The sequence below is a fragment of the Ascaphus truei genome, chromosome 1, assembly GCF_040206685.1.
Source record: "Ascaphus truei isolate aAscTru1 chromosome 1, aAscTru1.hap1, whole genome shotgun sequence".
NCBI classification, from domain to species: Eukaryota; Metazoa; Chordata; class Amphibia; order Anura; family Ascaphidae; genus Ascaphus; species Ascaphus truei.
In genome coordinates, this window is record NC_134483.1 from 31,795,752 (window position 1) to 31,823,306 (window position 27,555).

General features: G+C 40.0%; 1 protein-coding gene across 2 annotated transcripts in view; it reads right to left on the reverse strand.

The window, feature by feature from the left end:
• Positions 1-13,529: 13,529 nt before the first annotated feature.
• SKOR2 (SKI family transcriptional corepressor 2) overlaps positions 13,530-27,555 on the reverse strand; it is a 44,572-nt gene continuing 30,546 nt past the window's right edge. Inside the window, exons 7-9 of one of the 2 annotated variants that reach the window (XM_075585938.1) lie at positions 21,662-21,734; positions 17,719-17,786; positions 13,530-14,153 (exon numbers count right to left, since the gene is read on the reverse strand). In XM_075585938.1, coding sequence (XP_075442053.1) covers positions 14,110-14,153; positions 17,719-17,786; positions 21,662-21,734 — 185 coding nt within the window. In that variant the 3' untranslated portion in view covers positions 13,530-14,109. The remainder of the gene's footprint in view (positions 14,154-17,718; positions 17,787-21,661; positions 21,735-27,555) is intronic. The other variant, XM_075585930.1, reaches the window with a different exon arrangement.

Below are 27,555 nucleotides of genomic sequence, written 5' to 3' on the forward strand. Positions count from 1 at the left end.
ATCTGTACCATAATAACAGGGGCATAACCTCACGTCTTCACTGCTCATATTCACCCATATAAACATCTCGCTTGTTAGCGCAAATTACCCCAAATACAATTATCCATGTACACATGAACATCAAATGAAGCTTACGCCTCAAGGCAATGTTGCATCTTTTATTTGGAAATTGCGACCTTCCATTGAGATTTTTTCCATATCTTCCTTTTTCAACCACTAGGGTCATTAGATTAATGGAGACGATTTAACGGTAGGGCACAGCATGAATACCAGATTGCAGGGTCTGAAATGAGAGGGATGCCATCTTTCACAGCGAGCGGGATATAAATATTGATACTATGTCACTGGTTTTTGAGCCATGGAATCTCAGAGACTTTCCCCGGAGTCTATATCGGGCACGTTAATGCAGGTTATTAGGGAGATGTAGAGAAGAGCATCTCTGGAGAGCTTCAGTTTACTGATGGGAATTTCGGACACTGGTTTCTCTTTCTCAGAGATATAACTGATATGTACCGGGCCGGTGAAATCGAGGGTGGAAATGTTGTCATGTGCATTCCGACTCAAGCTGATGTTTGGCACCTCTAGATCTTCCATGTACTTATCGTAGGAGAAGCAGCAGACTTTCCAGCGTCTATACAAAGAACAAGGAAACATTCAGACCGTGTCTTATCTGGTGTTTGAATAAGCATAACAATCTATAACCCCACACCATAGCCTGTTCTGATTCACAGTTTAGATCAATCCTCATGATTTCATTCCCTACGATACCTTGTGCCTGGCTGTTACATATGTGTCCATATGGGTTACCCCCGGGAAGCCAACTGGTCCTAATCTGCCTTCACTGTGTTTATGCTTCTAAATGACTTACTTTCGGATGAACGTCACTGCGATGATAATTGCAGAAGCCAGCAGGATGCCTCCCGCGACAGACACCATGATGATCTCGTACGTTCCGTTTGAAGGAACTAGAACAGAGTAAAAGGAACGAGCACTTACACATTCAGTCACTATACTGTAAGGCAGGGGGGCTCAACTAGGGTCCTCGAACCCACCGCCCCCCAACAGGTCAGGTTTTCAGGATATCCCAGCTTCAGCACAGGTGGCTCAATCAGGGGCTCAGTCAAACACTGAGCCTCTCATTGAGCCACCTGTGCTGAAGCAGGGACTGATTGAGCCACCTGTGCTGAAGCAGTGACTGAGCCACCTGTGCTGAAGATATCCTGAAAACCTGACATGTTGGGGGGGGGTGAGGGGCCTTGAGAACTTGCTGTTGAGCACCCCCGGCTGTAAGGGATTCCCAATTTGCAAAAAAAACCCCACACGGTATACAAAATATTTGCAAGAAGGGCCGGAAGATAAAAAAAAACAACGAGTTCGCCTTGTGCAAGATGAGTGCAGGGGAAGGCGACATAGCTGGAATAAGTGGTATATAAATAAATTATTGTCGCATATTTTTATTATTGGTGAGTTATAAAATACCAACACATTGCACAGTTCAGTAACAAAGAAAATGGAATATACTAGCATGTATAATAATATGCATACATTAAATGTGATCAAAGCCATGAATGTGATAAAATCGGGGATACTTATTCCCTCAGGTGCGGGATGCATTGTGTAGCAGACTTGATAATATCCCATTGCATATTTTGACTTTGGAATAGGAGTGTTCATACTATGTTAGTTATGCACCATTAAATTATAGGACAATATTCTTGCCTTTGCATTCTTTATCTTAGGAAGTAGCACAGTGCTATAAAACCATAATCCATTTGTGGTTTGAGGTGCAACGCGTCATTAGTGATGACAGGTCTTAGCTGATAGCTAACTAGGGAGAGAAAAACTTGTGCGCGCTTCATTAGAACATCTATACTCTGAGAGCACTTTTGTATCTTTCAGTACCTTTTTCTGGGCTTGTGGTTCCAGACATCTCGTTGGCAACTTTATCCAGAATCATTCTGCAAAGTAATAATATAAACTATTATTACAAAAACAAAAAAAGACATCACATCACATCTATCTATCTATCTGTCTGTCTGTCTGTCTGTCTGTCTGTCTGTCTGTCTGTCTGTCTGTCTGTCTGTCTGTCTGTCTGTCTGTCTGTCTTTTCTATCTATCTATTTATTTATCCTATTTATCTATTTATTTATCTATCCTATTTATCTATTTATTTATCTATTGATTTATCTATTTGTTTATCTATTGATTTATCTATTGATTTTATTGTAAAACATACTGGACACCTAACAGGGGGTTCAATAGGAGCTTGTTAGGTGTCCAGTATGTTATATATATATATATATATATATATATATATATATATATATATATATATATATATATATATATATATATATACACACATACACACACAGTTTACTTTGAGCAGTTAGCTTGTTTAATGCTGGTACCTTCTATAGCAGGGGTGGGCAACTCCAGTCCTGAAGGGTCACCAACAGGTCAGGTTTTAAGGATATCCCTGCTTCAGCACAGGTGGCTCAATCAGTGGATCAGAGCCACCTCTGCTGAAGCAGGAATATCCTGTAAATCTGACCTGTTGGTGGCCCTCGAGGACTGGAGTTGGCGAATTCCTGATCTACAGCATACAGGACAGTTAAAAAAAATAGTTTGCACAAACATGTTCAGGTTCTTCAGACACATACTGTTGGCAGTAGCAGAAATACAGTAGCGACGTCTCAGGGCCCACACAGAGGCACAGTATGTGTCTGACGAACCCGAAAATGTTTTGCTAACCATTTTGTTGACTTCCCTGTATGTTGTAGAAGGTACCAGCATTAAACAACGCAACAGCTTAAAGTAATCTACAAGGGCTCTAAGTTTTTTTCTGCTATATTATTATAGTGTATATGTGTGCCGATCCATTTTGTTTTTTCCTTTTTTTTTTTTTAAAGCATCACTCAATATTTTTGAAGATTTCAAGACGAAACTTGCGTCTAAAACTCACCTGGAACTACAACTAAGCAGGACTCTCATATTGATACATTGAAGGCATCAGGACCTCCAATAAACCCATTTTAATTCAGGACCAGTAGAAGGTACCCGTCTCTGAAATGCACATTATTGAATTATGTTGCTGCTGTAAGCAGTAACTCAATGCACCCACTTTATTTTAGCATACAGCACATGACATGCAGTATGCAGCTTGCAGTGCCATACGAATCTCCCAGGAAAATCTTTTGCACAGGGTGACACGTAATCTAATCAGTGCCATAGAAGAAGGTGGCATAAAGAGGTGCCCAGCCCTTCCCTCTACATGAGCAAGCAATAAAAGTCCTTTATATGTAGTTGCCAAAGGAGGGACGTGGGAACAAGGTTTGTGGCTTGGGTTCAGACGCAATAATTATTTAATACTTCCTTACAGCTACTTTTTATACCAGTCTAAGGCTACGATTATACCAGCTACGGCTGGGGGCAGCGATATTTGTTGACGTCAACGCTGCGATCCGGCATAGCGGCAAGTGAACTGAAGTCAGGAGGCAGCCGGAGGAGACGGGGAGGTGTGGCGGAGGCGTGGCCGGGAGCGGTTCACCCTCGTCGGCTGAACCGCTCGCGTGACTGGGCCGTCGCCTGCTCAAAAACAAAATGTCACGTCTGCTCTCCAGTCTGCCGCGCTGCAGCTCCAGGCGGCGTGCGCGGTATACTAGCTTTAATTGGATTGCTGCAATTTGGTTTTGTGCCGCGCGACGCCGCGGGCAGATTGTGGTATAACCACGGCCTAACCAGGGAATTCATGTACTGTTACAAGCATCCCATTCTTGTGTGCTGCTGGGAGCTGGACCAGCAGAGCTCGCAGCCTGGAAACCAGTCACACGCGCGTTATTCCTTTTCAGTTGCGGCAGGAGCACTTCTCACGCGACGCTCGGGAATTCAGAAGCGTAGGAGCAGCGTAACTTATACTAAGCGGGAGACGCTTCTACATATCTAACAAGAACACTGTTTCAGGGGAAATGGTTTCGTGCTGTGTGCTGCCGCAAATGTGGGAAGCTCCGTGCATTTGGAGCAGGTGGGGGAGCTGAGAGGTGTGTGCCACCTCAGGTCCAAATCCACCAAAATCATTGAAGTGACTTATGTTATGTTAACCCAGGTGTGGCCAACTCCAGTCCTCAAGACCCTCCCCAACAGGTCAGGTTTTGAGGATATCCCTGCTTCAGCACGGGTGGTGCCGTCGAAGACTGAGCCACTGATTGAGCCACCTGTGTTGAAGCTGGGATATCCTCAAAACCTGACCTGTTGGTGGCCCTTAAGGACTGGAGTTGCCCACCCCTGTGTTAACCGAACCTCAAGTCCTGTTAAGCCTCACCATACATCATCACAGGACAATAACAATCGCAACGCCGGGTTTTCTCCCGTAAACAGCATGGCGATAACTAGAATGGCCGTTAGTGATAACGAGTTGCCAAAAATAGCCACAAAACGTGTTAAGGTTTAACACAGGAACTTAAAGTTAAGTTATTTACGTTTGACTTTATTTAAGTTAAACCTAAACTTAGCTTTACTTCTACCACTCTCTCTCTCTCTCTCTCTCTCTCTCTCTCTCTCTCTCTCTCTCTCTCTCTCTCTCTCTCTCTCTCTCAGCAAAAGCCCTTTTTCACAGTGCGAGACAGACGAGACGCTGAGACATTCCTAATATTATGCTATTGGAAGATAACGTGACGTTATGCTACAGTGCTGTGCTAATGTGATGCAGAGCAGCCATTGTTTTTGCATATTCGCAGAGCTTTGGGGATATGGGGTAACGTAAGGGAACACAGTGTCTGTTTTCGTGTGACGTAACGTCACTCCGGGTAGCTCTTCCTAAGGACATTTTACCAATCGCAGCCTGTTGTACACCGAGCAAAAAGTGGAGCAAGCGACGATACTTTGACATTCAGAAACGGGCGCTAAACTTTAGAACGCTTCAGCTCCCATTCATATGAATGGCAGGAAAGGTGAGCTAAAACGCAGCCTCCTTTTTGTGTATTTGGGTCTTTTTCGCCTACGGGCTGAAGATAAAAATGCCTTTTTTTTTTTTTTTCAACTTTCATTTTTTATTTGTGGATATCAGATATACAGAAACACACCTCCCATAGGCGTACATTACAGATATTCCACTTTTAACAACCGTCAACAATGACAGCATCAGACGAACGACATAAAGGGAAGCAGGACAAGACATACTGGACTCACTGGACTGGTGGGGTGGTACAGAGGGTAGGAGGGGGAGGGAGGGGGGGTGCTCTTGCCGGCTTCTGGAGAAGGGTTCCTGCGATCCGATGCGACAACTTCATGGCACTGCTGACCTTACTGCCTATTGTAACTCCTGGGTGGCAATACCTAGTGTATCCTTACGTCAATGTCCTGTCTGTCCCGTCCAAGGAGAACGCATTTGTGTATATTAATGCAGAATTGTAGCGGCGTCCACCCCCGGGATGTTGGATTGGTCTAGCCACGGGCTCCAGACTTTTAGAAATTTGGTGCTTTTATATCAGCATTGCATCAAAATTGCCTGTATACGTTTCCCCCCAAAACAGAGATAGATCTAATGTGATACTTCTTAAAAAATTCAATTTTAAAACCGTTTGCTAAGATGAAAAAGCTAGTAGATAATTTTCTACATCTTTATGTTCTACATACATTGTCTACATTTCCACATATTTACGAAAATATGAAATATATTTAAATCAGTTTGAGTGCTATCATATATTTAAGTAAACTATCATATGAAGTTTGTTTTCGCTTTTTTTTGTTTTTTTAATTTGTCCTAATTCATTTGCCCTGAGAAATATCTCCAATAACAACAATAATAACATGCAATAATAATAATATTAAAAACACTTCAGTTAGAAAACAGTATTATGAATAAATATAATACATCGGCGTGAAAAATCTGTTTCTTGGTTATTCACAAAATTACAAAGCTGGAAAAAGTGTTTTAGAAAACAGCAGATTTTTAAAAAAAAGAATGAAAAAATATCAATTGAAAGCATTAAAAAAATATATATATATATATTACAAGTCTTAGTTTGTTTTGTGTTGTTTCTTTTATTTGCAGTAGTAGTGTTTCAGTTTGACATCTTTGAGAGTTTGATAAATAACCTCATACATGCTAATGTATCCCCCCCATACATGCTAATGTATCCCCCCCATACATGCTAATGTATCCCCCTCATACATGCTAATGTATCCCCATACATGCTAATGTATCCCCCCATACATGCTAATGTATCCCCCCCATACATGCTAATGTATCCCCCATATATTCTAATGTATCCCCCCCATACATGCTAATGTATCCCCATACATGCTAATGTATCCCCCAATACATGCTAATATATCCCCCCCATACATGCTAATGTATCCCCATACATGCTAATGTATCCCCCCCATACATGCTAATGTATCCCCATACATGCTAATGTATCCCCATATATGCTAATGTATCCCCCCTATACATGCTAATGTATCCCCATACATGCTAATGTATCCCCCCCATACATTCTAATGTATCCCCATACATTCTAATGTATCCCCCCCATACATGCTAATGTATCCCCCCATACATGCTAATGTATCCTCCCATACATGCTAATGTATCCCCCCATACATGCTAATGTATCCCCCCCATACATGCTAATGTATCCCCCCCATACATGCTAATGTATCCCCCCCATACATGCTAATGTATCCCCCATACATGCTAATGTATTCCCCATACATGCTAATGTATCCTCCCCACACATGCTAATGTATCCCCCCCATACATGCTAATGTATCCCCCATACATGCTAATGTATTCCCCATACATGCTAATGTATCCCCCATACATGCTAATGTATTCCCCACACATGCTAATGTATCCTCCCCAGACATGCTAATGTATCCCCCCCACACATGCTAATGTATCCCCCCCACACATGCTAATGTATCCTCCCCACACATGCTAATGTATCCCCCCATACATGCTTCGCTGCCACAGGGTGCCAGCCATGTATTTGAAGCTCCAGGTAATGAAGGAGTTAAAGTTCTTGACAATAGGTGAAACGAGGCTCCGATTTCTGCCATTAAAAAAGTTCCGTAAAATCAAAGCATATTTGAAACTGATAACGAGGAATAAGCGGCATATCACTGTCTGACTGTCGCTGGCTTTGCAGCAGATTGGCTGTTAGAGAAGGGAATGCATATATTGCTCTCACCTGGGGACAGACAGCGATCCTCCAGCTCCCGCAGCACGTGAGAGTCTGTGACTGGCACTCTCGCTCGTCTGTTTTATCCCGGTATCTTTATGATGCGGTTTATGGCTCGGAGGTAGCACCTTACATCTGCATCTAGCAACGTTACAGCTTCACGCGCATCTCTTCACTGCACATTCCAGCGCACAAATGCCAGTGATAAAGTGATGGAGGTAATCGCACTCCACCTTCAGGTCATTGGTTAAAGCAGCGATGTTTCAGTTATTTAAGCCGAGGGCCTACATGGAATGAGGACAGACGCACGTTTAATATGTGAAATGTAGCAAATAAACACCCTTAAAAAAACATTTTTTTAAATATATATTTTTTTAACTTTATCCACCACACATTAAATAAGTTATGGGTAGGTCAAAAAAGTGACAAACTCTCTACCGTACAGTGAACATCAAATAAAAATATCCCTTGTGAGCACATTCACATGTCTCAGACAGGTCTGCAACCCTGCCTTTCCCCATTATCCCTAAGCATGCAGTGCTTCCACTGCAGCCAGGGATTCTGGGAAATTATATGCAAATGAGCACACATTTTCATTTTCTTTAACATTGCAGGGGGTATTCATTAAACTGCGAAAGTGTCACAGTAAAACAAAGCTGTGGATGGTTTTTACTATCTGTGTCTAATGTATTTTAGTGCAAACACTGTGGGTTCTATTTACTAAAATACTATTTGAATTTTCAGTGTGAGGTAATTTTTGTGCTGAGAAGTAGCACAAACCTTCATAAAACGTGCGCAGTCTGAATGTTTAAGCATTGCGCCGTGCTGAAAACCTGATTGATAAATTAAAACAGAATTATGTTTATTTTTGTATTCATAACTAGTGTTAGTAAATATACATTATTTTTGTACCAGTAATTATAATAGTCGTACTGTGCAAATAACACATTTTGTTACCCTATACAATGAAACATCTGTGCTGAGTCAGATACGTTGTTTTGTTCATATATGGCAACTTAATTCTGCACTAACAATATAAAGAGATTTTTAGTGTTAAAGCAGCAATCCAAGCAATTAATCTACATTAAGAAGCAACATTATCTACTTTTTATATACTTTCCCATATTTAACGACATTGACGTTATTTTCCTGCGGGTCCTATACTTTATTTTGTAATTTCAACTGTGAACATGAAGGTTGAGCCCCTCGTCCCAGCTGCCAATGATACAGTCTCTGCCAGATGGAAGTTTATACTGTATTTGCATTGGGTGAGCCAAACTCAAACAAAGATCTTTAAGTAAGTTTTGAGAAATTGGGGGATGGCAGATTGTGATGTTTTTTTAAATATTAGAAAAACAAAGATAGATGCACAGGCATAAAGCATATTTTTTGCATACAGGCATACCCCGCATTAGCGTACGCAATGGGACCGGAGCATGTATGTAAAGCGAAAATGTACTTAAAGTGAAGCACTGCCTTTTTACCACTTATCGATGCATGTACTGTACGGCAATCGGCATAACTGATCTAAATAACACATGTGTAACAGGCTCTATAGTCTCCCCACTTGCGCACAGCTTCGGTACAGGTAGGGAGCCGGTATTGCTGTTCAGGACGTGCTAACAGGCGCATACGTGAGATGCCGTTTGCCTATTGGGCGATATGTCCTTACTCGCGAGTGTATTTAAAGTGAGTGTCCTTAAAGCGGGGTATGCCTGTATGTAACTCTTCCCGGAGTTCAATAGGGGAAGCATTTTCATGGTATATAAGGAAAGTGGGATATACTATATTGGATTCCGTCTCCATCTGATCAAATATCGCTTCTCTGACCTTTGAGTAAGATAATGTGTTGTGCCTGTTCTTATCAAACGAATGCGGAAGGATACACTTGATCCTCTGGCCTGGCTGAGAAGCACATGATGATGGAGCCTGAGTTTTTATGCTCTGGCAGCCCATACCTTATCCCCCCGGTGGAGGCACAGGTACTACACATGAAGCACACAAGCTGGCACTACACACAGATCCCTATTTGAAGGACTTTGGTTTTTGACACAGGTAACCTACCTTGGACATTAGGCCAGGAGGTGGACGGAATCTTTAAACCAGACTGGCCTTCTGCTCAGGGTGCACATGCTTTTACACAGAGCATAGAAGCACAGAGCACCTAGTATTTCTCTCATGTTATGTTTTCGGTTTTAGTCACCGTCTCTCCCTGAGAGAAAAGGACTAGTAGTGAGTAAGGGAAAGGGGAGGGATCCTCAGGCGCGTCGTTCTGCTTGTGGCTCCAGGACATATATGAACGTAGGAGATAAAAGAGAGATGGGGGACCACAATGAGGAGTAATTTAACACATATAGGTACCTTAGATCTCTTTATAGGGGTAGATAATTAATAGGAGAGGAGACACACTCACATTAGGTGTCTGATCTTGGTCAGATGACTGATCCTCTGGGGGGAGGGATGGGGGGAGAGGGAAGGCCCCCTGATGATTCCTCAAAAAATAGGGAAGAGAAGGGAAAAAATAGTGTAATAACGTTTATTGACATAAAATAAAATAGAGATTAAAAACTCACAAGCGGCCAAATAACATTGGCATAGGGAGGAGATATGTCCAGACTCCACAGAGCGTCCCTCTAGAAGATGGGTAGTCTTGTGTGGCCTGGGTTCCAGCTGGTAGAATCTTCGGATAGTGCGTGGAGTTCAGCAAGCGGCAGGGAACGTCTTCACAAGCTCGTGCACGAACTGGGTCCTTCTCTGTCTGCTTTCCTCTTTGCACACACCTCTCACAGCTCCCGGTCCGTCGCGCATGCGCATGCGCTCCAGGCGAGATGCTGGCCAGGCTTGGAAAACTTTACTTCCTCACGACGATGGCCTGTGATGACCAAAAACCATCAGACGCGTTTCGCATTAGCTTCCTCAGTGACGTGGTGAGTAAGCCTTTGGGCTGAAAACCTTTTGTCTTTAATTTCTAGCTGGTCGTTTGGCTAAAGAATGATGGCATGTCCTGAATCTGAACGGAAAAAGGACCATAACCGTGCTGATCTGGGCCTTACGGATGAAGACTTCAGGGAATGTACTGGACATGTCTGACCTTGAGAAGACGGTGTTAAGTGAACATGCCCCCGGATTATGAATACTTGGTGATCTTGAGCACCACGCACTGGAGGAGCACTCCACTTGGGCTCTATGAAAACAAATTGATTCAGAAAGTGCATGCAAATAAGGTTTGTTGTATCTTTCTTGAACAATTGTTTCCAACCTTTTTTTGGTGAAGAGACCCTATGTGAAATCCTGAGGAACCCCAACCCTCACTAATAGCAACTCTGTGATCAGATGCATTGCAGGGAACCCCAACCCTCTCTAATAGCGCGTCTGAGATCAGATGCATTGAAGGAACCCCAACCTTCTCTAATAGCGCATCTGAGATCAGATACAGTGTAAGGAACCCCAACCCTCTCTAATAGCGCGTCTGAGATCAGATGCATTGAAGGAACCCCAACCCTCTGTAATAGTATGTCTGAGATCAGATGCATTGTAAGGAACCCCAACCCTCTCTAATAGCGCGTCTGAGATCAGATGCATTGAAGGAACCCCAACCCTCTGTAATAGTATGTATGAGATCAGATGCATTGTAAGGAATCCCAACCCTCTCTAATAGCAAATCTGTGATCAGATGCATTGTAAATTCTTCTATTTTTGGTCCTATTTTCAAATGACCTGAAAATTGCAGGGACCCCAAGGGTTCCTATGAACTCTGGTTGAAAACACTGTTCTAGATAGATCATCCTTACTAATTGTTGCAGAAGCTCATGACTTTGACTGCATCAAAGTGTATTCTGCATTTGAAAGATCTTGCATGGCAAAACTTTCTGTTTAATGAAAAGGCCATAAAAACTCCAGCGTTGTTATCGTTATACAGTGTCAAAATACTTATCCTTGTGGCATTTGTATTTTTGTTACCTTCTGGTATTTATCCTCTGATATTCAGACTTAAAAAAATATACATAAATCTAGAGATGTCAAAATCCAAGCACCCAGATTAGTGTGAGATTCAGTTGTGTAACACTATTAAATATGCAGTTGATTGAGGCTTCAAGTTGCCCTGACAAGGAGAAGACAGTTTCACTACATATTGAACAGGGTCCTTTGAGAGCACAGATTTAAACATGAGTGAGACTAACTCTGAATGAATGAGACTCACTGGAAATCAGGGAAACTTGACAGGGCGGTGTTATTCATGTGATGTTCATTTCAAGACAACTGGAAAACACACCATGTACAATAAAATCCATGAAACAAGTTTCGTTTGTCAAAAAAGTTTGTGTGCCAAAGAGCAGAGTCAGAACATCTTCCGACACCTTCTTTGAAAGGGTTTTCCATAGTTACTTTAGAAAATAGATCTCTTTTCTTAATAAAAAAAAAAAATAGCTGACGTTGAGGTTTGGAAATGAGAAAGTGCAGGAGTTATCTGTGCTTCTGTGGTATTTGTCTTTTATCAGAACACACAGTGCGAGAGGCGGCTCAGTGCGTAAAGACACTGACTGAGAATAACAACACCAAGTGCGAAGCAGGGGACATGGTTTAATTCCCGGTGTCAGTTTAATTCCCGGTGTCAGCTGCTTATGACCTTGGGCAAGTCACCTTATCTCTCTGTGCCTCGGGCACCACAAATATAGACTGTAAACTGATCTGAGCAGGACTGTGTTTGTGAAAATCATATGTACCCTGTACCATATTGTATTTGTGAAGCGCTTTGAGAGAAAAGCACTATATGAAATAAAGGTATTATTAAATACATCACATTCTGATAATGCAAACAGCCAATATGCATCACAATTTTCAGAGCCAGTCATATTTTAGTACATAAACATTGATTTTACAATACTACTACAGTTCTTGCCTTCCGTATAAATACATTTTGTATTGTAGGTTTTAAACAGGTTTTCTGCAGCGATTCTTTCTTCTTGATGCTGTAATAGTCGGTACATATCTGCATTGTTGCCTTTGCCCACTTGTAAAATCCTGTCTGTTTCCCAACATAAATGTAAACTGAATGGGGCATGTGTGATTGTTTATTTTATAATTTTTTAATGGAGTAAGAATACAAAATATAATACGGAGTCTTTTGATTTTCTGTGTTCAACCAAATTATTTTCTCTGGAGGGTCTGCCATCAATAGTACAACACCCCTAATTACTGTACTCAATCTGCCTGATGTGAATGCACAGTGTAAACACAAGAATCTAGGTAAAGTATAGATGTGAAAAATAAAATAATATAAATATTCTTGTATTATGGTCTCCCAGATTAAAAAATGGTACAAGAAACCCCAGAATGTAACACGTGTAAACGACTCTGTCCTCATTTGGTGTGCCTTCCAAATAATTGAGATTTTTGTAATACAGACTATTGCCTAGGACGTAGCCTCTGCAAAATGCTAAATGTTGTATTTATAAACATGTATTATTTGTCTTAACTCTGTGCCCAGGACATACTTGAAAACGAGTGGTAACTCTCAATGTATTACTTCCTGGTCAAATATTTAATAAGTATATAGTTCTAAGCAGTGTCAAAGCCATAATTATAGGAAACATAACATAGTATTCAAGGGAATGGACTGGATGATGTCCTATGGAATAGTACTGCTTAGTAAATATGGCCCAGAGTGGCAATTATTTCAAAGACAATAGTTCTAATAATTCAGTACCCTAATAGACCCTTAATACTGGTCAGGATTACATTGAATACAGTATACTTAATAGATAGTGGACTAATATGGGACTAAACCATCGTAGCTCTAATCACTGTACAAATGTGATACTTTTTAAAGAATTTTGTTTGGAAAAGCAAGATTCATGAGATCTTTAATGCCTGGGGAATAGCGCTCAAAAAACAAGAGCTGGCTACATATATTATAATGTCACGGGTTTAGGTTTGCAATAGTGTTACTTTGGTGCAAAACAGCCCCAGAATGATCAAATAACAAATATCTATTGTATCAAAAACATGACCTCTATGATTGATGCAAAAATAATGATAATTGGATGATTTCATATTTTGATGAAAAACAATAGGTAATTATGACTTGGTATTTAGTAAAGCTTAAGGAGGTCTTTTTATTGGAACAGTTTATGAGAAGGTGTCATATACTTAAATATATAAGTGTTCCAGACTCTTGGCTTGACCTTGGACGCCAGAAGCCAGCAAAACGGACTAAAAACATTTGGTACAGCATCTTCATGTCATAAGTCATGGCGCAGTGCAAGCAATTCTTCTCATGGACACACAGGTTCATTATAAACTCAAGCATCACTTGATAGCTTTTATTATAGACTTTTTATCCACATAAATATTAAAGAAATTACAAGAACAGAGATAAATACTTTTTTGGAACAGAGATTATATTCTTAATTACACTTAATATTAAACTGTAAAATATTTCCAGGGGGAGTACAGTTTAATCCATACAGCAGGCAGAATAAAATAACAGAAGGGCCAGCGTCACACATTGTCCAGTCCTGAACTGAAATCTTGGCTTGTCCCACACCATTCGTTCGACAGCATTGAACACAGACTGCAGCTCTGTTCCATAAGCAACATGGAGATCCAACTATTGAACGTCCCATAACAAAGGAAAATGATCCACTGTTCCTTCCAGTGAACTAAGGTTGAACATAATGTGATAGCCAGGGTTCTTTCCATGGGAAGCTTGGTGTATGTTCAATGATCACGCATACTTTGGTACCACCAGCAGGTCCATCACGGGCGTGTTTGTTTTCTGCTTTCTACTAATAATGAGTTGCTATATTCTATGATACACACTTGTCCTTAGTCACTTGAGGTCACTTGTCCTTGGGTTCCATTGGACCAGATGTCTCACAAGCTCTTCTGTTGCTCAGTCTTTATACAGGTTAGAGAATTTGCTTTATTTTACAAAATATGTTGTACTTGCAGCTCCCGGAAACTCAGCTGTAGAAAGAAAACAAACTAGTTACTTAATGTCCAAAAGAGAAAGCAATATATTTAAGTCTTAATGATCATGTTTTCTAATACACATATATTTTCAGAGGTAAGAGATTTTTTAATTAACATGGTTGTCCTTTAAAAATATATTTTTTACCTTGCAGACATAGGAACATATATAAATGGTGTAAAGACAGCAGGATAGATAGATGACGTGTCCTGTTTCCTATTATTTTTCAAGTTCTGTTGGCAAAATATACTAAAGATAAAGCATATTTTATTGCAGGACTACACTTTGCCTTTCTAAACAATTTGGTTAGTGTGTGCTTAAGGCAAATAGATAACAAACAATATTGCTGATATACTGTGATTTATTAACGCCTAAAGACACAAGTCAAAATAAACTTCAACAATGAAGACGTTGAGGTTATTCAAATACTGTTTAACAATCGTAGTTATAAGACAATCTGCAAAAAGATCACAGTGCTTTTCGGACCTTGATTTAGGAGTGTGCGAGTCTGTGATGTTTGTTAAGCAGGACAATGATGCACCTACAGCATTGAGTGGTTAACACAAAATGCCCTAGCCTGAGGTCTTCAGTGCTGCAAAGGTGCCCATATACAGTACATGTGAACAGGGCTGACTGTGAAACCTGCAAAGTCTCCCTGCTGGGATTGAACTTTAAGGCCACGTCCATACAGGGGTTGTCAGTGCTGGACCGCGCTGACGCTGAGGCTTGCCTGCATGGGCATGAAATCGCACAGATTTCAGCAGGCGAGCCTCAGCGTCAGCGCGGTCCAGCCAGCGGGTGCGATCGGGAGGCGGGGGGAGACTGAGGGAGGCGGGGCAGTGACGTCGCTGGGCCAATCGCCCACGACGCACCGACGTCAACGTCACGGCGCTGTGACATTGACGCTGCTTTGCGCTGAATGGATGTTTTCAGCCGACAGCGCTCTGAAAAACAGCTTGGCTGTCGGCTGAAAAATCCAACGCCTCAGCACGCCTGCGGACGCTCGCGTGAGCCCCCTCTCAAGGCATCCTCATAGAGGATGCAGGGGCTCAGCGCTGAGCCGTGCTGTCCTTCTATGGACTCAGCCTAAGTACTGTAGCTTCAAGAAAACAGGGGAAAGGGAAAAGAGAGGGGGAAGGGAAAGGGATAAGGAAAGCTCCCGCATCAGCTAAAGTAGAGTGGGTAATAAGTTGATAGTCAAAGATCATATACAGGTGCAAAAGGGGACAAGGGATAATGCAAACAAACAAACAAAATATTCCCCCTTGAATGCACTCGGATAGATCAATAAGTAATGATGGAATATATTAAAATCCTTTTAATCAATAATAAAATAGTAGTTGTACAGAGGGGTGTGGTGCAAAAATCCAGGGCCACCCCCTAATGACATACCAAATAATCTTCCTAAATAATTAAATACGGAAGGAGGCTGGAAGAGTCACTGCATCCAATCACATCGGTATAATTGCCACAGTATACATTGCTGATTTCCTACAGAACAGAGTGCTAACCCATGGTAAGGCTGCACTTTTATCTCAACAATCACCAGTCTCTGTGTGCTAGCCCTTGTGCTAGCCCTCTCCAGGACTATATATTTTTGCTAGGTGTTTTGTCTCCATTTTATTATGCTAACCATACATATTGATCTGATTGTGTCTGTAATGTGATATTCACGCTGTCTTTTGATCTACATCATCACAATAGGTTTGACAGGCTAATTATTACAGTCAGATTGTTTTGGTACTTTACATTATTGCCATGGTATCCATTTCCTCCGGATTTAGCATCAGCAGCCTTATTTCATTAGAGACTGGTGATTTTTAATCAATGTAATACTGTGTGGTTATCATACCTGCTGATCACTAACTCACACTAACACTACATGCTCTGCACATATAGGGTATTTTCCCACGTGGCATTGTAGGACATCTGATTTGGGAAGTGCAGAGTCGTTAGTGGTACATTTTGAGAGCTCAATTAATATTTTGGGGGGATTTCTATTCCCTGAGTAAGAGAGCTGTAAGCACGGGTGGGTGACGTCACGGATCGGGGACTGGGGTCCCATGTGCATCCACTTTATGGGGACTGAGTAGATAAACTGCTCAAGTCTCTTTAAAGCAGCAAAACAGACTGCATTGCGTTTTAACATTTTTAAAAAATAATTTTATTATAGGATTGAAGCAGGTTTTTTTTTTTTTTTTTTTATAGCTAAATAGTGTTCATTTCATCTCCAGGGACCCTCTGGACCCCTGCTTCCAGAGACACTTACCTCCGTAGAGGTGGAGGTATCTCTGCAGTCAGAAAAATCTGTGTGCCTAACATAATGGCGGCTTTAAATGTCCCCGTCATGCGGGCCAATAGGAAGCTGTGACATCATCTGGTGGAGCTTCCTATTGGCCATCGTCACTGGGACATTTAAACTTCACAGCAAGCACCCCCTATGGAGGGAAGTATCTCTAGAAGCAGGGGGTCCTAGAGCTGAAATTAACACCGTTCAACCATCTGCTTCAAACCTGTAATAATGCAAAAAATATTTAAAACGCAATGCAGCGGTGTGTGCTACTTTATTAACACACACAGGGTTAATATATTGTTGTGTGTGTGTGCGTAGGTAATTGGCTTGATTACCCTGACATAGAAGGTGTGGAGCGGAGGATAAGAGGCCCACACCAAGCAGAAGGGAGTTTGAAAAGGAGGAGGAGAAGGGAGTATGAAAAGGAGGAGGAGAAGGAGAAGGGAGTATGAAAAGGAGAAGGGAGTATGAAAAGGAGGAGGAGAAGGGAGTATGAAAAGGAGGAGGAGAAGGAGAAGGGAGTATGAAAAGGAGGAGGAGAAGGGAGTATGAAAAGGAGGAGGAGAAGGGAGTATGAAAAGGAGAAGGGAGTATGAAAATGAGGAGGAGGGAGTATGAAAAGGAGAAGGGAGTATGAAAATGAGGAGGAGGGAGTATGAAAAGGAGAAGGGAGTATGAAAATGAGGAGGAGGAGGGAGTATGAAAAGGAGGGAGTATGAAAATGAGGAGGAGGGAGTATGAAAAGGAAAAGGGAGAATGAAAATGAGGAGGATGGAGTATGAAAAGGAGGAGGAGGGGTGAATGGTGATTCTGATTTTACAACTAACAAAGGCAGCCAGGAAGTGTCTGATATGTACAGGCAAAGCTCAGCTGGGATTAGTTACTGGGCCTGCAGCAGTAACTGAAAGCCAGGCCTGCAGTTGCTGCTCCCCCACCCGTCAAATACAGGCATCGCCTTCCACTTCTCGACTCTAACCTCAAGTGAAAATTACAATTCTATTATAGAATCTATGGGAAACGGTTCACCAATACGTAAATATTATTTTGACATTATTATTTTCAAATGATATCCTATCTCTGTTAGCGGTGACCATATATTTCCAGTTTGTTGCTGGGAGACTTAGGAACTGTACAAGTGCTTCCTCCACTCTATCCATCACTTCTAGTAAATCCGAACGCAGAAACATAACGCTTTTACTTGAACACCTCAACAACCGCACAACACAGGGCGTCCTGTAGAGGAACTCCGGACTGGAGATGGCGTTTACCTTTTAGCTTTTGCTGAGGTGAGCGCCAAGTTTCTCTTTCCTTATTAAACTGGCTGCATATGGGATCTGCAAATAAAGAGGATGAACGTGAGATGCCAGTTCCATCACCACACCGTGTGCTTTGCATGTACTAATAATATTTTCATCGAACTGAAACATTGTCCAGAAAAACAATAAAGGTTAGATCAACTTTGCTGTTAAGTCTCACGGCAAACAGATGCAACATCAATAAGAAAATATTTAATAAATGAGCCTCTTTTAAGCATATTTCTAAGTAAAATATGAGATCCTAACTTTCATATTTTTAAAAATTATTATTATTATATTATTATTATTATTATATTATTATTATTATTATTATATTATTATTATTATTATGTTATTTTAACTGATGTACAGAAGTAACAGGCTTCCTCGTTCTCTCCCTTGTGGTATGTTAGAGAATAATGCAGTATTCTGCAGCAACTGTGCTATTGAATACCATGGAAACTCTGTGGTATTCTGAGGCATGTCAGGGAAGGGTGAGGAATGAACCCTGCTACTGTACATCTGTGCCTGTAAGGAAGGAAGCAATATGTATGGTTCTAATAGTGTTCTGCACTGGAAGCTGCAGGTACAAGAACAAACAGCAGGTGGAGCTGGAGCACTGATACATTGACTCAAGATGCTACACTAAAAAAAACTATTGTCATATGCTAGGAATGACAAATCACCATCTAAACTAATTTCTAGAAAGCCAAGATAAAAGGCATTTATTTTGCCATCTTTAATTCCATCATTGTGCCTTTTCCAATAAGAGTTGAAGGAGCAGTTTAGTGTTGAAGGCACTGAGCTGGATGCGGGTGAAACAAGCTCCCTGTGATCTGGCACAAGTCACTTTATTTCTGAGTGTTTCAGGCACCAAACATTAAATAGTAATTGGGCAGGTAACATTCTATGCACAGCGCTGTATATATGGTCAGTACTGCATATGAAATGTGCTAGATATTGGGCAATAAATGTAGTAAATCCCTGACTTTGGGGTTTATCAGTCCCATATTTATATATTTGTTGTGGCTCTAAGTGTTGTACATTATACTCGTGTATTTAAATGTATTGCTAACGCAATTATAAGATTTTAAAGGTGAGTAAAGCACTTCCTTGACAGATCTTGATAGCCCGTACCACTTGCAGCATCGTTGCAATGCACTTTACAAGTCTATGTGGGCACCTTTTATACAATAAGAATATAAACTGATCAGAATAATGTATTTAGCCTCACTCAGCACAAGCAGAATAATGCCCTGCTAGCTGGTATTGAGGGGGCAAACACTTATTGCATGTAGTATGTATCTTATTGCATGTAATATGCAACTTATTGCATGTAATATGCATCTTATTGCATGTAGTATGCATCTTATTGCATGTAATATGCATCTTATTGCATGTAGTATGCATCTTATTGCATGTAATATGCATCTTATTGCATGTAGTGTGTATCTTATTGCATGTAATATGTATTTTATTGCATGTAATATGCATCTTATTGCATTTAATATGTATCTTATTGCATGTAATATGCATCTTATTGCATGTAATATGTATCTTATTGCATGTGATATGCATCTTATTGCATGTAATATGTATCTTATTGCATGTAGTATGCATCTTATTGCATTTAATATGTATCTTATTGCATGTAATATGCATCTTATTGCATGTAATATGTATCTTATTGCATGTGATATGCATCTTATTGCATGTAATATGTATCTTATTGCATGTAGTATGCATCTTATTGCATGTAATATGTATCTTATTGCATGTAATATGTATCTTATTGTCTGTAATATGTATCTTATTGCATGTAATATGTATCTTATTGCATGTAATATGTATCTTATTGCATGTAATATGCATCTTATTGTCTGTAATATGTATCTTATTGCATGTAATATGTATCTTATTGCATGTAATATGTATCTTATTGCATGTAATATGTATCTTATGGCATGTAATATGTATCTTATTGCATGTAATATGTATCTTATTTCATGCAATATGTATCTTATTGCATGTAATATGTATCTTATTGCATGTAATATGTATCTTATTGCATGTAATATGTATCTTATTGCGTGTAATATGTATCTTATTGCATGTAATATGTATCTTATTGCATATAATATGTATCTTATTGCATGTAATATGTATCTTATTGCATGTAATATGCATCTTATTGTCTGTAATATGTATCTTATTGCATGTAATATGTATCTTATTGCATGTAATATGTATCTTATTGCATGTAATATGTATCTTATTTCATGCAATATGTATCTTATTGCATGTAATATGTATCTTATTGCATGTAATATGTATCTTATTGCATGTAATATGTATCTTATTGCGTGTAATATGTATCTTATTGCGTGTAATATGTATCTTATTGCATGTAATATGTATCATGCACAAGCTTCTGTGAAAAAAGCTGATAATCTAGTTATATGGAATTTAAAATAACAATTCATTACATTTACTATTCCTCAGGAAAATCAGAATTGGAAACAAGAAGCAGAGTATTTGTTGTTCACAATATTCCATCTGAAAAAAGATAGCATCATGTGACACCATGAAAAGTGTATCACATGGTGGTGCTATTCACACTGCACCACACCGCAAAGCAATGCTTCGTGGGCCACTAGCAGTGAAAGGGTTAATCAAGGCAGGGGGGACAGTAAAGGTGCAATCAGGACACTGTTTTTAGTTATGGAATTCACTCTCAGAGGTCATTCAATTTGGAGATAATCAAGTGAAAGCAAATGATGTCTTAGGAGTTAAAACCCCAGACATTCCTTACACTTTTAACAAATAACAGCAGATAAGTGCAGTGCTGCAGCAAGGAAGGGATTTCTGCATGAAAAGGGCTCGTTAGAAGGGGACACATGTTTCTTTTATAGAGGCAATTCAAGCAGCCTTTGATTACCTTTATTGAAAATGAATGACCTAAACTGCAATGTATTCTTATATAACTAAGGTAACATTATCTATTGTTACACTTTGCAGCTCAAACTGCTGGGAATATTGGCAACACATTTTCCCAAACAGGAAAGTGTTGCAAAGATCTTGCACTGCTGGGGAGGTGGGCTAAACCTGCTATAGGAAACAAAGGATGCTCAGTGTATTCAAACGAATTAAAAATGGCATAAAAAGTTGAATTAAAAAAAAAAGGTAGTAATTATTATTTAATACTACAAAACTGATTTATTTAATAAAAAAAAACTCACATGTAGGCTATTGCTTGGATTGATCCATTAATGAGAGAATCAATGTGTAATACACCCACCAACGGCAAGCAGTGATGTAGCAGAGGACATGAGATATTCACTTACACGGGTTTGCTATATTCAATATGAACTAATGCTGTTTAGTGGACCCTGCATGAGGCATTCTGTGACTTGATGTTTGTACATGGTTTGTCAGTGTCCATGTGGCTATATGTCAATTTTGAAAGTCATTTAAATGGGTAGCAATATACAGACACATCTGTTTGCTGTGTGCCTGAGAAAATCTCAGTTTAATTAGACTCTTAGCCAGCTGAGAGAACAGCGTAGGCCAGGCTCTTACTGCTTGGAGGATATCACAGGCTCAGTTTGATTTGTAGTTATTGCAAAAATCTATAAGTATGTGGAGAGAGAGATATTTTTGTATATTCTTGTTACATAAGTGCCATCCTTTTTTCTATGATATATATATATGTATATATGTGTATGTCTTATAATATATATATATATATATATATGTATATATATATATATATATATATATAAAATGTAGATATATATATTTATATATATGTATTCATATTTAAATATAGATATTTATACGAAGATGCACTTGGGTTAATACAAAATATTAATTACTTCCATTTGTTATATTCTCTCTAATAGGGTTCAAAGTCCAGCTTACAATTTGTAGCTGCTGAACCATTTCTTCTCTGTACGCCAGCTCCCGCTTCATTTGATCGTGAAAATTATCTGCGAAGGAATAACAAATATTAAGTATGTTAATTACATTTTTTCCCCCCGACAAATTTACTGAGTGATAAACGCAAAATGTGACTGATGTTCTAATGACCGTATTTACATGTTAATATAAATGTCCAAACAAGGCTTGGCGCTTTTCCAGTATCTGACTGTTACTGGTAAGAAAATACTGCACTGAATTGTGGGTACCTCGAGCAATAAAGGGATCTATCGTTTCTCGGATAACGGGGCAGTGGAATCCGGCTCACTGATTTTTTCGCATCAGCTTCTCATTGGCTTCAACGGTGTCATGTTGATAAACGTCGGCTATTTTACATTCAAAAAATATGTTTGCTCAGAAAACCCCACAATTCTTGGAGTTGGACATCTCTCAGGCGGTGAAGGAATGAAGTCTAAATATGACAGGGACTACAAGAGAAGTGACTCGGGTTATTAATGATCGCGGGCCTTTAAAAAAAAAAAAGAACATCCACATGGGCCGCTATATTTAAGAATAAATTAAGAAAATATGAACATGTTCATCTTTAGGTGCTGGTAGGTGCACGGCTAACATCTTGGGAGAGAAATGTCACATGCATTCATTATGCACAAACATTATTATGCCCCTTTACAAAGCATTAGTAAGACCACACCTTGAATATGGAGTAACATTTTTGGCACCAATCCTCAGAAAAGACATTATGGAACTAGAGAGAGTGCAGAGAAGAGCCACAAAATTAATAAAGGGGATGGGCAATCTAACTTATGAGGAGAGGCTAGCTAAATTAGATTTATTTACATTAGAAAAGAGGCATCTAAGAGGGGATATGATAACTATATACAAATCTATTCGGGGACAATACAAGGAGCTTTCAAAAGAACTATTCATCCCACGAGCAGTACAAAGGACTCTGGGTTATCCCTTTAGGTTGGAGGAAAGGAAATTTCACCAGCAACAAAGGAAAGGGTTCTTTACAGTAAGGGCAGTTAAAATGTGGAATTCATTACCCATGGAGACTGTGATGGCAGATACAATAGATTTGTTCAAAAAAAGGTTGGACATCTTTTTAGAAAGGAAAGGTATACAGGGATATACCAAATAAGTATACATGGGAAGGATGTTGATCCAGGGATTAATCCGATTGCCAATTCTTGGAGTCAGGAAGGAATTTATTTTTCCCCTTATGAGATATCATTGGATGAGATCACTGGGGTTTTTTGTTTGCCTTCCTCTGGATCAATAAGTAAGTATAGATATAGGATAAAGTATCTATTGTCTAAATTTAGCATAGGTTGAACTTGATGGAAATACGTCTTTTTTCAACCTTATCTATAACTATGTAACTATGTAACTGTATGCACACGCACACGCACACACTACATAATATGGGGACATGGGAAGGAATAGGAACTTCCCTTCCACCATAATAAACACCTTAAACACTAGTAACTCATTTTTTTACAGCCTGTTAGTGGTCAACTGTTGACGTTGAAGGACATTCAAGGACACTTTCCTCTCTTGTAGCATCGTTCCTACAGCTGGCAACACTGTATTATAATTCTGAAATATTTTCATCACTCAACAAATAGTTTTTTTAGTGGTTTCTCAAATCTACCATTTTACTGGGTGGTACCAAAAAAGTTCAGGTTGATGTAACCCGCGCTTCCTTTAATACTTAGCAAGTGAGCCGGAGAGCTGAGAATCATTCCCCAAGATCAGTGGATTCCAACTTGTCAATGAAAAGGAATGTCTTGTTAACTGTGTATCCAGGAAGAAGCCCCACGGTGTACGAGAAAACAGGACTCCCAAAGACACTGCACTATAATATAACTGGAGATCGCATACACTACAAAATAAAGCATTGAGTAACACTTAAGAGATTGAAATGTGACCATAAGGCAAGCAAATCGGCTATTTTTTTTGTGGGGGGGGGGGGGGCGGTGGTGACTTTTATATAATTTGCTTTTGCAGTAACTTTTTGTAAATGGTGCAAGTTTGAGTAAAACCATGGACGCAACACAAAATTGTTGCGAAAGTTTCTAAACGTTAAAAAGGAAAAATGTGAAACGTGCTATTGCATCCTGTTGAAGTTGCGTGGACATCTGCAAATCAGAAAGGACATCTTTGTGCCTCTCTAAGTAAAACAAACCCTCACACCGAACCACTGCTGAGGTATTGTAACTATTTTATACTCTAGACCTAATGAAATCAGCTGCACCTACTATATTCTACTGTGTGTGCCCTGTGTCAGAGCAGAGGAGGGCTCCACTATCTCTCTCCTGCACCCAGCGTGAGCCTCAGGTAATTAGAGCCGCTCTGTTTTTTGGTGACTTACTACTTGGAAAACAAAAAAAGGCGATCTGCTAAACTTTCTGTATTCAAAGTGAATTCTCCACCATTCCAATTATTCATTTTTTAGGACTAGACTCTAACAAATGGAAATTTCCTACTGGTCAAATAGTCTGCACTTCGATTACCTTCACAATGACCGAGGAACTAGAGTGAATCTATTTTCATGGAGAGCATATATTAGACATGTGGTGATTCCAGACCCCTATCTTGATCTAGGAGCGTCCCTCATGGGCTTTTCCTGTGGCCCCCAACTACTGGCTGCACCAGCTGCCTGCTCTCCCAGTATTCCAAGTGTAGAGAGACTGGAAATGTTGCTGGCATGGATCGTAGCTTCTCCCCGCTCCCTCACCTACTCAATGACCGTGTGTTGATAAATACTGTCCCACTCCTCTCCTGGGCTAATCACTAGCTCCCTGTTTTTAGAAGAGGCACGGTATAGTATTCACCAGCTCGCTGGCATTAAGCAGCTGACCAGAGGAAACGGAAAGAAGATTCTACCCACGGCTGCAACAACCCTTCTACCTGTGCAGAATATATAATAATAATACAACTTTTTTTGTTTATATGTTTATATATATATATATACATATAAACAAAAAAAGTCTGTTGTTGGCACTCAGAATAATAGTATAAAGTCAAGGTGCTTGTCCCATATAAATAATGTAAGCAATATTACCATTCTTGCGTCAGGTAAGTGAAGACAGCCCTCCAGTTGAATAATACAAAATCAGTGTATTCAGGCATATAGCAAAGCGAGACGCCTAATCCGACGTTTTGGTCTTGGAATGGAATTGGGCATCTCGATTTGCTATATGCTGAATACACTGATTTTGTATTATTCAACTGGAGGGCTGTCTTCACTTACCTGATGCAAGAATGGGAATATTGCTTTTATATATATATATATATATATATATATATATATATATATATATATATATATATATATATATATATATACACAGTGGTCGACAAACCTATACATTTGCTCGCCCCGGGCGAGTGGATTTAACCCCCGGGCGAGTAAATATTGGCCCAAGCAGCACACATTTGGTACTAGGTGGCGAGTAGATTTTTTTGTGTGGCGAGTAGATTTTTTGGTGATTTATCAACCACTGTATATCCATCTGACGTCCATCAAGTTCAACCTATGCTATATATATATATATATATATACTTATATCATATATATATATATATATATATATATCATAGTTACATAGTGTAAGGGTTCCAGCCCAGGCTTTGGCTGGAACCCGCCCTTACGTGGACATTTTGATTACTGGCAGCCTGCTATATTGGCTACACCTGTTCAAGGGCTTAAATAGCAGCCAGTGACTTCCAGCCCCTGCCTGAGCATTGTATACTTTTCCCTTTGATTCCTGACCACTCTGGGCTCTAGTTCCTGTGCCTTCTAGTTCCTGAGCCTTCCGTGTGGCTTGCCAGTCCCTGTGACTTCCCTGTTCCAGAGGCTAGCTTGTTTCTGTGGCTTGCTTACCTCTGTGGCTTCCCTGTTCATTTGGAATTCCTGTTGCTGACTCCGGACCGTGACCCCGACCACGCTGCCTTCCGCCTGCCCTGACCTTTTGCCTGTCGCCTGGATTCTACACCACTGCCACCCGCCCTGACCCTTTTCCTGCTTACCGACCACGGATACTCTAACAGGACTCTGTCCCTGGGCTCTGGTCAGTTAATTGGCATCCCTACCTCAGCCCTGCGGGTCCACTTCCTGATTGGAGACAAGCACCGTCACACATAGTAGATGAGGTTGAAAAAAGACGTCCATCAAGTTCAACCTATGCTAAATTTAGATGACAGATACTTATCCTATATTTATATTTACAGTATATTGATCCAAAGGAAGGCAAACAAAAAACCCGAGTGAAATTGCATCTAATGATATCTCATAACGGGAAAAATAAATTCCTTCCTGACTCCAAACATTGGCAATCAGATTTCTCCCTGGATCAACATCCTTCCCATGTTTACTTATTGATATATCCCTATAAACCTTTCCTTTCTAAAAAGATGTCCAACTTGTTTTTTGAAGATACAATATATATTGTATCTGCCATCACAGTCTCCATGGGTAATGAATTCCACATTGTAACTGCCCTTACTGTAAAGAACCCTTTCCTTTGTTGCTTGGGAAATCTCCTTTCCTCCAACCCTAAGGGATAGCCCCGAGTCCTTTGTACTGCTCTTGGGATGAATAGTTCTTTTGAAAGCTCTTTGTACTGTCCCCAAATATATTTGTATATAGTTATCATATCCCTTCTTAGACGTGTCTTTTCTAATGTAAACACATCTAGTTTAGCTAGCCTCTCCTCATAAGTCACATTTTCCATCCCCTTTATTAATTTGGTGGCTCTTCTCTGCACTAATTCTAGTTTCATAATGTCTGTTTATGAAGTGGTGCCCAAAACTTTACTCCATATTCAAGGTGTAGTCTTACTAATGCTTTACAGAGGGGTCCAATTATGTTTACTTCCATTCCTTCCATTGCCCATTTAATACAAGATACGATCTTGTTTGCCTTTGCAGCTACTGCATGACATTGGGCACTATTGCCAAGCCTGCTGTCTACAAGCACTTCTAAATTCTTCACCATCAAGGATTCTCCTCATTTTTCCCCACTTAATTTGTAAGTCGCCTGTTTAGTTTTGTTTCCCAAATGCATAACCTTACATTTATCTGTATTAAACCTCATCTGCCATTTAACTGCCCAATCTTCCAGTCTAGCCAAGTCCTTCTGGAGAGAAATTACATCCTGCTCTGATTCTACTTCCTTATACAATTTAGTGTCATCAGGAAAGATGGAGACTTTGCACTCTATGCCAACCTCATGGTCATTAATAAACAAGTTAAGAAACAGAGGTCCCAGTACCGATCCCTGAGGTACTCCACTCACAACTTTAGCCCAACCTGAAAAAGTTCAATTTACGACAAATCTCTGTTGTCTATCCAACCAGTTTTCAATCCAGGTGCGAGTATTTTTATCGAGTCTGATTTGCTTTATTTTGTATACTAACCTCTTGTGTGAAACCGTATCAAAAGCCTTTGCAAAATCTAAGTAGACCACATCAACTGCATTACCCTGGTCTACATTCCTACTTACCTTACCTTAATAAGGTTAGTTGGCATGACTTATCCTTCATAAATTCATGCTGACTGTTAATAATTATTTTGTTATCCATTAGGTATTCCTGAATATTATCCGGTACTAAACTTTCAAGTAGCTTCCCCACTATTGAAGTCAGGCTTACAGGCCTGTAATTCCCCGGTTGTGATCTAGGTCCCTTTTTAAATATAGGCACCATGTCTGCTTTACGCCAATCTTGTGGTACTGAGCCTGTGGAAATGGAGTCCTTGAATATTAAATGTAATGGTTTGGCTATTACTGCACTTAGCTCCTTAAGAACTCTTGGATATATATGTGTCAGATATATAAGCAATGTGCAGGCCTTTTGAGAACCTGAG